Raw genomic sequence first — 12,194 nt, 5'->3', positions numbered from 1 at the left:
CGCCCCCCGGAGCTGCTCGCGTCGCCGCCGCCGCCCCCCAGCTGCGGGCGCCCGGCCGCTGGCTGCGCTAGGACTCTCAGCCGCCGGTCGCCGCGGGCTGGTGGGAAGGGAGGAGCGAGAGGGCCCGGGAGCCTGGCGCCCGCCCGGGCGCAGCGCGGCATGTAGCTGCGGGCGCCCGCGTGAGGGTGTCGGCCCGGGGCCCCGCCATGGCTGGGAAGGACAGTGGGAACCTGAAGACGGTGAGGCTGTGGCGGGACGCCGCCCTGCGCGCCAGGAAGCTGCGGAGCAACCTGCGCCAGCTCACGCTCAGCGCGGCCGGGGGCTGCCCGGGGGCCGGCGCTGAGCAGCTGGACTCCCCTGACGCCCCCCAGCTCGTGCTGCCAGCCAACATCGGGGACATTGAGGTGCTGAACCTGGGCAACAACGGCCTGGAGGAGGTGCCTGACGGGCTGGGCTCGGCGCTGGACAGCCTGCGCGTCCTGGTCCTGCGCAGGAACCGCTTCGCCCGGCTGCCCCTGGCCGTGGCCGAGTTGGGCCACCACCTCACCGAGCTGGACGTGAGCCACAACCGGCTGACCGCCCTGGGCGCCGAGGTGGTGAGTGCCCTGCGGGAGCTTCGCAAGCTCAACCTCAGCCACAACCAGCTGCCCGCCCTGCCCGCCCAGCTGGGTGCGCTGGCCCACCTGGAGGAGCTGGACGTCAGCTTTAACCGGCTGGCACACCTGCCGGACTCCCTCTCCTGCCTCTTCCGCCTGCGCACCCTCGACGTGGACCACAACCAGCTCACTGCTTTCCCCCGGCAGCTGCTGCAGCTGGCGGCCCTGGAGGAGCTGGACGTGTCCAGCAACCGGCTGCGGGGCCTACCTGAGGATATCAGTAACCTGCGCGCCCTCAAGATCCTCTGGCTGAGCGGGGCCGAGCTTGGCACCCTGCCCAGCGGCTTCTGCGAGCTGGCCAGCCTCGAGAGCCTCATGCTAGACAACAACGGGCTGCAGGCTCTGCCCGCCCAGTTCAGCGGCTTGCAGCGACTCAAAATGCTCAACCTCTCCTCCAACCTATTTGAGGAGTTCCCTGCCGCGCTGCTGCCCCTGGCTGGTCTGGAGGAGCTCTACCTTAGTCGCAACCAGCTCACCTCCGTGCCATCCCTGATCTCGGGCCTGGGCCGGCTGCTCACCCTCTGGCTGGATAATAATCGCATCCGCTACCTGCCTGACTCCATTGTGGAGCTGACAGGCCTGGAGGAGCTGGTGCTGCAAGGGAACCAGATCGCCGTGCTGCCGGACAACTTCGGCCAACTCTCCAGGGTGGGCCTGTGGAAGATCAAGGACAACCCGCTGATCCAGCCCCCCTACGAAGTCTGCATGAAGGGGATCCCTTACATCGCTGCCTACCAGAAGGAGCTGGCTCATTCACAGCCAGCGGTGCAGCCCCGCCTCAAGCTGCTCCTGATGGGCCACAAGGCTGCAGGGAAGACCTTGCTCCGTCACTGCCTCACTGAGGGGAGAGTGGAGGGAAACCAAGGAGGAGGGGACAAGGAAAAGAGCTACTCCCCTGCCGCTCCTTCTGGGAGCAAAGGCATCGAGGTGACCAGCTGGACAGCTGATGCTTCCCGGGGACTGCGGTTCATTGTGTATGATTTAGCTGGTGATGAAAGTTACGAGGTGATCCAGCCCTTCTTCCTTTCCCCAGGAGCTCTTTACGTGCTGGTGGTGAACCTGGCCACCTACGAGCCCCACCGCTTTCCCACCGCCGTGGGCTCCTTCTTGCATCGGGTGGGGGCCCGGGTGCCCCATGCCGTGGTGTGCATCGTGGGCACGCATGCAGACTTGTGCGGGGAGCGGGAGCTGGAGGAGAAGTGCCTGGACATTCACCGCCAGATCGCCGTGCAGGAGAAGCATGATGCAGAGGGGCTCAGCCGGTTGGCCCAGGTGGTGGACGAGGCCCTAGCCCGGGACTTTGAGCTGCGCTCCGCCAGCCCCCATGCAGCCTATTATGGGGTTTCAGACAAGAACCTTCGGCGGCGCAAGGCCCATTTTCAGTACTTGCTCAACCACCGGCTGCAGATCCTCTCCCCGGTGTTGCCTGTTAGCTGTAGGGACCCTCGCCAGTTACAGCGCCTTCGGGACAAACTGCTCTCGGTAGCTGAGCACAGGGAGATCTTCCCCAATTTACACCGAGTACTGCCTCGATCGTGGCAGGTGCTGGAGGAACTGCATTTCCAGCCACCTCAGGCACAGCGACTGTGGCTCAGCTGGTGGGACTCGGCGCGCCTGGGCCTGCAGGCTGGTCTGACCGAGGACCGGCTGCAGAGTGCCCTTTCTTACCTGCACGAGAGCGGCAAGCTGCTCTACTTTGAGGACAGCCCAGCCCTCAAGGAGCACGTCTTCCACAACCTCACCCGCCTCATCGACATCCTCAATGTCTTTTTCCAGAGGGATCCTTCCTTGCTGCTGCACAAGCTGCTCCTAGGGACCAGCGGTGAGGGTGAGGGCGAGGACGAAAGCTCCCCACTGATGGCGATGCCCACCCCGGGCCAGGAACTGCTCCGGGCCACCCAGCTCCATCATTATGTGGAGGGCTTTCTGCTTCACGGGCTCTTGCCAGCGCATGTCATTCGGCTGCTGCTGAAGCCTCACGTCCAGGCCCAGCAGGACTTGCAGCTGCTGCTGGAGCTGCTGGAGAAGATGGGACTCTGTTACTGCCTCAATAAACCCAAGGGCAAGCCTTTGAATGGGTCCACGGCTTGGTACAAGTTCCCATGCTATGTGCAGAACGAGGTGCCCCATGCAGAGGCCTGGATTAATGGGACCAACCTGGCCGGGCAGTCTTTTGTGGCTGAGCAGTTGCAGATTGAATATAGTTTTCCCTTTACCTTTCCACCTGGCTTGTTTGCACGCTACAGCGTCCAGATCAACAGCCACGTGGTGCACAGATCGGATGGGAAACTTCAGATCTTTGCATATCGAGGGAAGGTTCCCGTGGTGGTCAGTTACAGACCTGCCAAGGGGGTCCTGCAGCCAGACACTCTGTCCATTGCCAGCCATGCATCATTACCAAATATATGGACGGCATGGCAAGCCATAACCCCCTTGGTGGAGGAACTGAATGTCCTACTTCAGGAATGGCCTGGACTGCACTACACCGTGCACATTCTCTGTTCTAAGTGCCTTAAGAGAGGGTCGCCCAATCCACACGCTTTCCCGGGTAAGTGGAGAGAGGGTCGGGGCTCTTCCATGGCAATGGTTTAAAATGCATTTTTTGAAGATACTTGTTTTTCATTTATTTGATTATTTTCTTAACGTCACAGGTTCTCCAGGAAAAATTTTCAGGGTAAATACAAGGCAGGTGAGGGGATAAGCAAAAGACAGTAAATACCTGAGTGAAATGCAATAATCCCCAGTATCATCCTCTCCTAATAGAAAGACCCAGACTTCAAAAGTGGTTTCCAGTCCCACTTTTGGATTTTGGATCTCCTTTTCCCTTTTCCCAGTTGAGCCTGCCTTTCATGGAAGGAATTTCATCCGGTTGAACAGAAGATGGGTCGTGTCTGAATTAGCCTCGTGTTGAGCACTGGGTTATTGGCGCATCTTAGACACATCTCCAAGGGGTGCTCTCAGCTTAAGATGTCATTGTCACCATCTTTTGTTTGAATTCAGTATAATCATAACGTAAAAATTATTGCTTATTTTTCTTAGGAAATTCTAGAGAAGAATGTTTTGTAATCAGGGTGAATGATGGATTAGTAAAGACAAAAATTTCAGTCTGAAATGCATGACTAAGTGCTGGGATCTCTGTTACCCAGCACACTGGAAGGCAGGGAGGATGCATTACTGAAATCTCTGAGGGGAGTTTCCTGGGTATTTCCTGCCAATTTCGTGCTTTCTAGAGGTATAAAGGTTCGCTTTTTGCTAAGTGTTAAGAGAGTGGAGCTTTTTGGTAATACTTTGTAAGAAATGGAAAGAACAAAAAGCTGACAAGAGTTTTGTGTATGTGTGTGTGTTTGTATGTGTGTGTGTTTTCCTTTTTCTCTTTCGGGGAATGTTTTGCAACAGGCTTTTTTTCTGTTTTACTTTTTTAAACCGTTATAGGTGAGTGGGAGAATTCCAGGGCTCGTGGTCTGGGATTTTCTCAGCGTGGTTAATTGATATTGTGAGTCTTTAGTTGGGCATGTGTCCATTTTTCACACTGGAGCATTCTTCAAAACAACACTGATTGTGGGGGTGCAGGCATGGTTGACAACATTCCAACTGACCTAAGGACAAGCCCCCATGACAGCATCATGGCCCATTTCTCCCCTCCGTCCCCACCCCTGGGGCTCATTGAGCAGTGCTAAAATGAAAGTCTGCCAGCCACGCTGATCTTTGTCCTAGTCTGAATGCAACTCGTAATGGTATCAGGAAGCAACTGGACACCAGTATTTCCAGGGGTAACATCTTCCTGTTGCCCTAGATCTAGACTGAGTTTAATTCTCCGGCTTGAAAAAAGCCTCCATATTCAGTTACCAGGCAATTGAGCTGTCCATTGTGAATGATTATCTGGTGTCTTGTCATTGTCCGTGACTTGGTAGACCCTTTAGTTTGTTTTATATTTGCCTTTGTACCTCAGTCACAAAAGCAAATACTTCTTTATTGTGTTACTAGATTGAATAAAGTGGTTGAGAGTTATATAGTCACGGAGTCGCTTAGTGAAGGAGCTGCCTCCCGCTGATTCATCCTCTAAAGATGGAGCATTAATGTATCTGTTATTATCAACAAAGGGAAGGACCCAGATTATTGGACAAGTGAAGATCTGTGGGGGGGAATTCCAAGAACTTGGAGGAGTAAACCATGAGGCTGGAATTTTTTTTTTTTCCTAACCTCAGCTCTTTATTTTTTATTTTCAATAGTCGTGAATTCCACCAACAAGCATGTGCCACACTATAGACACCAAGAGCCCATTCTCTTGCTATTGTTTTGCCTGTTTGTCTTTCAAAGGAGGGACACCTGGTTTGCAATCTTGGCTGTAAGGAAAAGATGATTTGCTTACTGTAAAAAAACAAATAAGTGGTTGAAAATTATCGAATTATCTTATCTATCGAGTAGGCATAAGTCGCTAGTTGTTTTTGTAATAGAGATGGTGTGTTTCTGTCTTATTTATGGTCAGAGAACTAAGTTATCTTTTTTGGTTCGTTTAGGAGTATATTTCTTTGAAAAGTAGCAAAGGGCACAGAGTAGCGGAAAACCATGGTTATGGTACATTCATGACATTAAGAGGACAGGGATATAACTGTATGGTGACAGATGTGAACTAGACAGCGTCGAAATCATTTTGCAATGTACACAGATACTGAATCCTTATGTTATTTATCTGAAACTAATATGTTAAATACACCTCAATAAAACAAATAGGTAAAAGAAGATAGGAAAAAACACATTTTTCTCTTCCAGATTTTTCTGTAACAGCCATCATTTGATAGTATTTATCCCAATTCTGAAAGATGTGGGAAGAGCTAAAATGATAAACAACTAGAAGGCAACGTAGGAACAGAGTTATAATGTTGGGTGTTCAGTTAGTTAGGGCATATGTTTAAAAATATGTTTGAGTCCCTAGGTTATTAAAATATATTTTCAGTCAGCAGAAAGCTTGGAATCTATTGGTAGCCTTTCTGTCTTTTTAAAAAATCATTTTGTATTTTAGAGACATTGAAAGAATTTGTTATGTGGTTTTACATTCAATTAACTTGTCAAGTTCCCTTGAAAACTATAGATTGTATTTATTTATTTGAGAGAGAGAGAGCATGAGCGAGGTGGATGGGCAGAGGGAGAGGGAGAAGCAGACACCCTGCCAAGTGGGGAGCCCAATGCGGGACTCGATCCTAGGACCCTGAGGTCACAACCTGAGCTGAAGTCAGATGCTTAACTGACTGAGCCACCCAGGTGCCCGTCCCCTGTAAACTCTTAACAATTTTAGATAGGATGGTGTGAAATTGAGGGAGAATGTTTTGTGGACCATTTGCTTTGTGTGTGTGTGTGTGTGTGTGTGTGTGTGTGGCAATTTTAAGTTATTAGTTTTTAAAATCGGTACTTTTTCATAGAAATGAGCAGAAAACTGGCAGAGAAATTTGAGACCCATTAAAATAAAGTTTAATGGGGAAAAATTCATTTATTTTTTTCAGTGGTGACAAGGTAGATTTTTAATTTTTTCAACTTCAGGACATTAAAATAAGAATAAATAGCAAATTACTGTCTCCCTTAATTTTATACAGAAGAAATGTAAAGTTGCATTACTATCTTTTAAAGTTTATTGGGGGGTTGGGTATGAGGAGCCTGATTGGTCCTGTTCAATGTCAAAAGGACCCTGCATTTTCTGGCCTGAGCTGCACTCATGCAGTTGGCCTAGAGAGAGAGAATGCTGGATTTCTCTTTTCTGATTCTGGTTTGCAAAAGAAATGTGATGTTTTGGAAACTCCTCAGCCAACGACCACTTGGTTTTAAAAGTTCTAGTGAGGGGTGGCGGGGTGGCTCTGTCGGGGAAGCGTCTGCCTTCGACTCAGGTCCTGATCCCAGGATCCTGGGATCGAGCCCCGAGTAGGGCTCCCTGCTCAGCGGGAAGTCCGCTTCTCCCTCTCTCTCTGCCCCTTCCCCCTGCTCCTGCGCTCTCTCGCTCAAAGAAAGAAAGAAAGAAAAATCTTAAAAAAAAAAAGTTCTAGTGAAAAAAGATCTCCTCATGTTGTTAGAGAGATTACCTATTTATCTTATGTAAGCTGAAGGGTTGTGTGACAAAGAGATGCTTTTGGAAACTCAAAGGAGGTTAGACAGAGCCTGAGCGCCAGCTGTGTGTTTGCCCGCTTTCTCCAGGTACTGACCTCCTGGCAGCTTTTGCCAGCCAGGCGTCCTCCTTGTTTCTTGGTGGGATGTTCTTGTCCTAGGGGAAGTTTCTTCCGGTGGACTATTTATTTATGCTTTTGTTGTTTTCTACCAACAGAGCATCTAAACCAGAAGAGCTGAATACTCTGGAGGTTGGATGATGTGTGGCGTATTGAGTCAGGTGCGGAAGCTAGGATACAGGTCCAAGTGAGACGCCAGTCCTCCGATAGTCCATTCAAGGGGGTGGAATGAAGGACACGTGTTTTTAAATTGGAAGAGTGGGTCTTAGGGAGTCGAACTTGGCTTGCATGTGATTTTTCACTAAATATCCTACTCTCCAAATCACTAAAGGTCATTTTTAGAAATAATTAGGAAGCAACCCAAAGCAGTAGACAGAGAATTAGCATAGGGTCACCATTACATATGGTCTCTTTCATTCACTCAGTGACTCGATGCCTTTCTCCGTCTCCTGAGTGCCTTTTGCCCTTGTTCCATTTCTCGTACCCTGTGTACGTCTGGGGCATTCAGCATATTCAGCCTCGCTCTGTTGGTGTTTCTGGATGTCATACTATCGCTTTGATTCGGTTCGCTCGCTTCCTCTGAGCAGGAGACCCGCCTGAGGCTTTGTGGCTTTTGTAAGAGCTCAGATGTTTGCCGAATGATTGTTTGGTCTTTTGTGAGAAATACCTTTTTATTTTTCTTGTTATTCACATGCTCTGTCAAATACCCAGGTGGCCCAGTAGTGATCATCTTGTTTTGCCCTGTGTCCCAACTTCCCTCTTCCACCCGGCAAATGTCCCTCTGGTGTTTCCATTGTGTTTGTATTACTGGGCTTTCCCCTGAATGGGCCCTTCATTTTGACCACTGAAGCAAAGGAGAATTCTTGCCTTATTATAGCTCAGTTTTAGAGTTACTGGAATTTGAGCATGACCTAGTTGTTTGGATTGAATTAGTCATTGTTTTTAATTTCACAAAGGTTATTAAATATCTTTTTTAGTTTAGCTTTATTAACATTGATGCCTCTTGGTTTTTATTTTGTGAGCAGTCCTCTTTGAACTCTCGTGGGCTTTGTTTCATATAAAAATCAAAACCTTAATCATGCAGGGGGAGAAAGAAATACCATGCATGACAGAAATCAAAGACTTGGGGGCGCCTGGGTGGCTCAGTCATTAAGCGTCTGCCTTCGGCTCAGGGCGTGATCCCGGCGTTATGGGATTGAACCCCACATCAGGCTTCTCCACTAGGAGCCTGCTTCTTCCTCTCCCACTCCCCCTGCTTGTGTTCCCTCTCTCGCTGGCTGTCTCTCTCTGTCTAATAAATAAATAAATAAATAAGTAAATCTTTAAAAAAAAAAAGAAATCAAAGACTTGAAAGGCCTTTGGAATATTTAAATTATTTTAAGTATTAGGTGCCTCTTCTTTAAACTCTAGAATAGAATCTCAAGCCCATCTCTGCACAAGTAGTTTAGAATTGCCTTCGAGAAAGTATTTCTTATTCGTTAGCAGATGTTTTATGTCATGCTCTGCTGCGTGCTTATCTTACTCCCCTGTAAACCTCCCTTTTTCTTAATCATTTACTTCATTTTACCACCTCAAATATTGTTTGGGGGATTAGGTAAGAAAATGTGTTGAGGACAAGTTGTTTTCTGTGTCTCTGAAGAAGTGAGGGGGTGTGGGGCTTCTGCTCTATAATACAGGAGAGGGGTGCAGGCTGGTGTTGGGGTGAACATTTCTGGTTGCTTTCTCCATTCACCCATTAACTTGCTTCTCTCCTTGGGAGCCTGTTTTGATTAAGGACCTGGTCATTCATCTATTAGGGTGCTTTAAAAAAAAAAAAATGCCAGGGCAGGTGCTGACCTCCTGTCTTACCCTCACTTGGCTCCTGCAGCTTTGCACTCCTGTGCCTGGGGGTGGAGAGGAGAGTTGCTTTGTGTTTCCAGGCTCTGTGGAAAGGACATCGGGTAGGGTCCGCTCGGGGCAGGCCCAGCCAGGTTTCTGCTCTCCCTGGTTCAGCCGCTCTGATTGCAAAACCAGTGGCTGCGTGGCTGTCGGGCTTACACTCTTCTGGGGGTTGGCTACCTTCGCTTTAGTGGGTTGGAGGGACGAGGCCCCATTTTGGCCTGCATTCCCCAGTTCTGCTCTTGAATTAAAGAAGCTGCTCTCTGATCCCCGATGGGCTTCTCATGTCTGCACAGCGTGTAGAACCCAGAGTGATCTGTGGGCATGTCAGACAGCCCCAGCACACGTACGAGCTCATTTTCCACAAAGACTGTCTCCCGTGGAAGGTATGGCGGTATGACTCTGTGGTTACATCCCTTCCTCTGAGGTCTGATGTTCCCTGTGAGGGCCCAGCATTCCTGGACAGTGCCTGGCACAGGGCCGGGAATGTTGTGTTCTTTACCTCCAAGTGTGATTTTTAAGGTAAACGTATATAATTCGCCCATGCGATTTTTCTGGTACCTCTGTTCCTGCCTCCTATATATGTCCCCTAGCTTAGACAGAAATGGCAGAGGGGTGGCCAAAGGAGCAGCTCCCTGGGAAGTCAAGGTGAATGAAGTGCAGAAGCTGGGTTCAGAAAGCCCTCTTCCCCCTGATCTCACATTTGCTCTCCTCCTCCAGTCAGTGATCCCTGCCACCGCCCCCCCAACCCCCTACCGTTCCATAGCTTGCTCCTTCTAACTCATCCCCAACCCTGCCTTGACCTTGTCCTCTAGACATGCGGAGTGTAGGTGAGGAGAGTGAACTTGTGTGTGGGGGGGTGGTCCAGGGAAGAGGTTTTCCATGGTTTGTACCAGCTATTTGCCTCCTTCCCCATGCTGCTGCTTTCCAGAAGCTCTGCAAGGAGGTCCGTTGCGGGTTGGAGTTCACAGAAGCCTGGAAGAGTTGCGGGCTGTCCTGAATGCAGACGTGTTTCTGTGTGTGCTCTGTGCTACGGGTAACAACTCCCAGACACCGCGGCCAGCAGGCCTGACTTATTTGTGGAGAGGGAGGAGGAACATTTTTTTAGTTATTTTTATTTTTGGCACTGGAAGCCTGAAAACATTTTCTCATTTTTCCTTTCTCATGATAATCTCTTAGCTGACAATTCTGGTGCTTGGTTTCTTAAGGAGTTAAGTTAGTGAAAAACCACCAACAAACTTTTTTTCCCCTTTAGCTTTATAATTTACAGAAGGCAAAGAACACAAAAGGAGAAAGAAAGTGGGAGTGGGAGAGAATGAGCAGGAGGGAGGTCGTGGGGCACTGCTGGGCACTGGCCGAGGCTTCCAGAGGGCCTTGTGAGCCTGGAGGCTGTTTCACTCCCTTTAGGGAGGAACTTCTTGCTCTGGACAGGCAGCCCCAGGCACCCAGGCTGTTCCAGCTGTTTCCGTTGCTTTGCAGCTCTGCGCACAAGGGCACTTGGGAGAAGCGCAAGGAGGAGAAGAAAGCTGGGCTTGTGTCAGACGGCTCTTTGGAGGTTCCTGTTTCATGTGGGTCTTTCTGCCTTTTGAGTGGCGTGGCTTACTGCTCCTTCTTTCTCCTCTACTTCTTCCTCCTTTTTTTTTTTTAAATCAAAATCCATATAACATGAAATTAAGTCTTTTTAAGTAAACGGTTCCTTTTTTTTTTCTTCAAGATTTTTATTTATTTGACAGAGAGTGGGACAGAGAGCGAGAGAAAGCAGCAGAGGAGAGGGAGAGGCAGACTCCCCGCTGAGCAGAGAGCCTGATGCTGATGCGGGGCTCCATCCCAGGACCCCGGGATCATGACCTGAGCTGAAGGCAGATGCCAAACCGACTGAGCCACCCAGGCGTCCTCAAGTAAACAATTCCATGGCATTTAATGCGTTCACATTGTTGTGGCCCTCACACCTTAAGTCAAGTGCTTCTTGAAGCAAGGAGCAGGGGACGCTGATGGCTTCCTTTCTGGGCCAGATAGACTAGAAAATTCTCTCACCAGGCTCTTTGTGGCAACTTTCCTTCTGAGGCATGTCTTGAGAAGAGTAGGGCTTTTTACACTGCGCCTTGGGATGCCATGTTGATGAACATCTTTTCATACGGCCTCAGTGAGAATCCTCTTACTCGGTGTTGATGAGAGGATAGAAAGTAGCTCGTGGGCCTTCCAGTCTGTTCTGTGGCATTTGTGATTTAATGGGGGGCTGACAGTAAAGAACACATAGAGGAGAAGCATATATAAGTACTGTGTAATCAGTTGTCTTCTGTGCAGTGCTGGGTTTTTGGTTTTGTTTTTTAGCATTGTATTTATTTGAGAGAGAGAGCAGAGAGAGCATGGGGGTGGGGTGGGCAGAGGGAGAGAGAGAAGCAGGCTCCCCGCTGAGCAGGGAGCCTGATGCAGGGCTCAATCCCAGAACCCTGGGATCATGACCTGAGAGGAAGGCAGACACTTCACTGACTGAGCCACCCAGGCGCTCCACAAATTTTCTATAAAAATTTTGAGTAGAGCTCTGGAATGATTGGCAAGACCATAGGCAGTAGAGTTAAGGGGATGGACTTGCACTGAAATGAAATTAGGTTATTACCAGATTAGACAGACGTGTACCGTAAGTTTATTAGCCAGATTCCGTCATTAATCACTCGAAATGCCTGCTGTATACAGAAGTCTGCACTGAACTAGGAGTTGGAGGAGAATAAAATAAAATAAATATATGGCCTAGGGAGCTGAGTTGGGATTTTGGTTGATTTCATTTTTGATTCTTGTATATATGGAGTCTGACAACATATGGAGAAATTCATTTGCAAGTTTGAATAATTACTGAAAAAGAAAACCTGGCTTTTGATTTTTCCTGAAAAAAATGAGATTGTACTGAGAAAAGTCGGCTACCACTTTGAATTTGCTTGACACAGAGGAGTAGGTGGGAAGTGATGCCCAAGCCATTCTCTTCCGTTGATTTTCAGTTTGGATCATTTGTTTGCAAGAAATCTCAGGCAGATCTTGGAGAGTGCTCATGAAGCCCACGCACTGTAGGTGAGGCTTTCTAAAAACTTTGAAAACACATCCGCTTTTCTGAGGGGGAAGAGTGCCTTCTGTTCAGGAGCCTTCACATTGCTCAGAACCACTTATGGATTTGCTTCTTTTTGAGAGGGATTGAAGCGATCAGTCATTTCTGACACCCAAGATTATGAACACCGCCTCCAAAGACGGTACAAATTAAATTGGATACTGTTGTAATAAAAATATATGGTTGCTGCTTACAGGTTTCTTTGTTGAAGGAAGCTTTGTGGAGGTGGCTTTCTGTTCTTAGCATGTTAAATGGTGAGAGAATTAAAGAGTTAATTTTCTTAGATCCTCCCCACCCTGAAAATGAAGTGTTTCTATTAGTGCTGTATTACAATGGTCGTGAATTCGGGTGTAG

The 12,194-nt window shown here is 48.9% G+C and overlaps 1 protein-coding gene across 3 annotated transcripts in view; it reads left to right on the top strand.

Moving 5' to 3' along the window:
- The first annotated feature begins 206 nt into the window (after positions 1 to 206).
- The window catches only part of MFHAS1 (malignant fibrous histiocytoma amplified sequence 1), a 108,666-nt gene continuing 96,678 nt past the window's right edge, over positions 207 to 12,194 (top strand). For all 3 annotated transcript variants that reach the window (XR_005838268.1, XM_008710926.2, XM_040643331.1), the window contains exon 1: positions 207 to 3,204. Coding sequence is in view for 2 of the 3 variants with exons in the window: in XM_008710926.2 (XP_008709148.2) it covers positions 207 to 3,204 (2,998 nt within the window). In the remaining variant the exon portion in view is untranslated. The remainder of the gene's footprint in view (positions 3,205 to 12,194) is intronic.

Source organism: Ursus maritimus, unplaced genomic scaffold (genome assembly GCF_017311325.1).
Source record: "Ursus maritimus isolate PB19 unplaced genomic scaffold, ASM1731132v1 scaffold_28, whole genome shotgun sequence".
NCBI lineage: Eukaryota > Metazoa > Chordata > Mammalia > Carnivora > Ursidae > Ursus > Ursus maritimus.
Note: the sequence above shows the minus strand (reverse complement) of the source record. Positions and strands in the feature narration are given on the sequence as shown.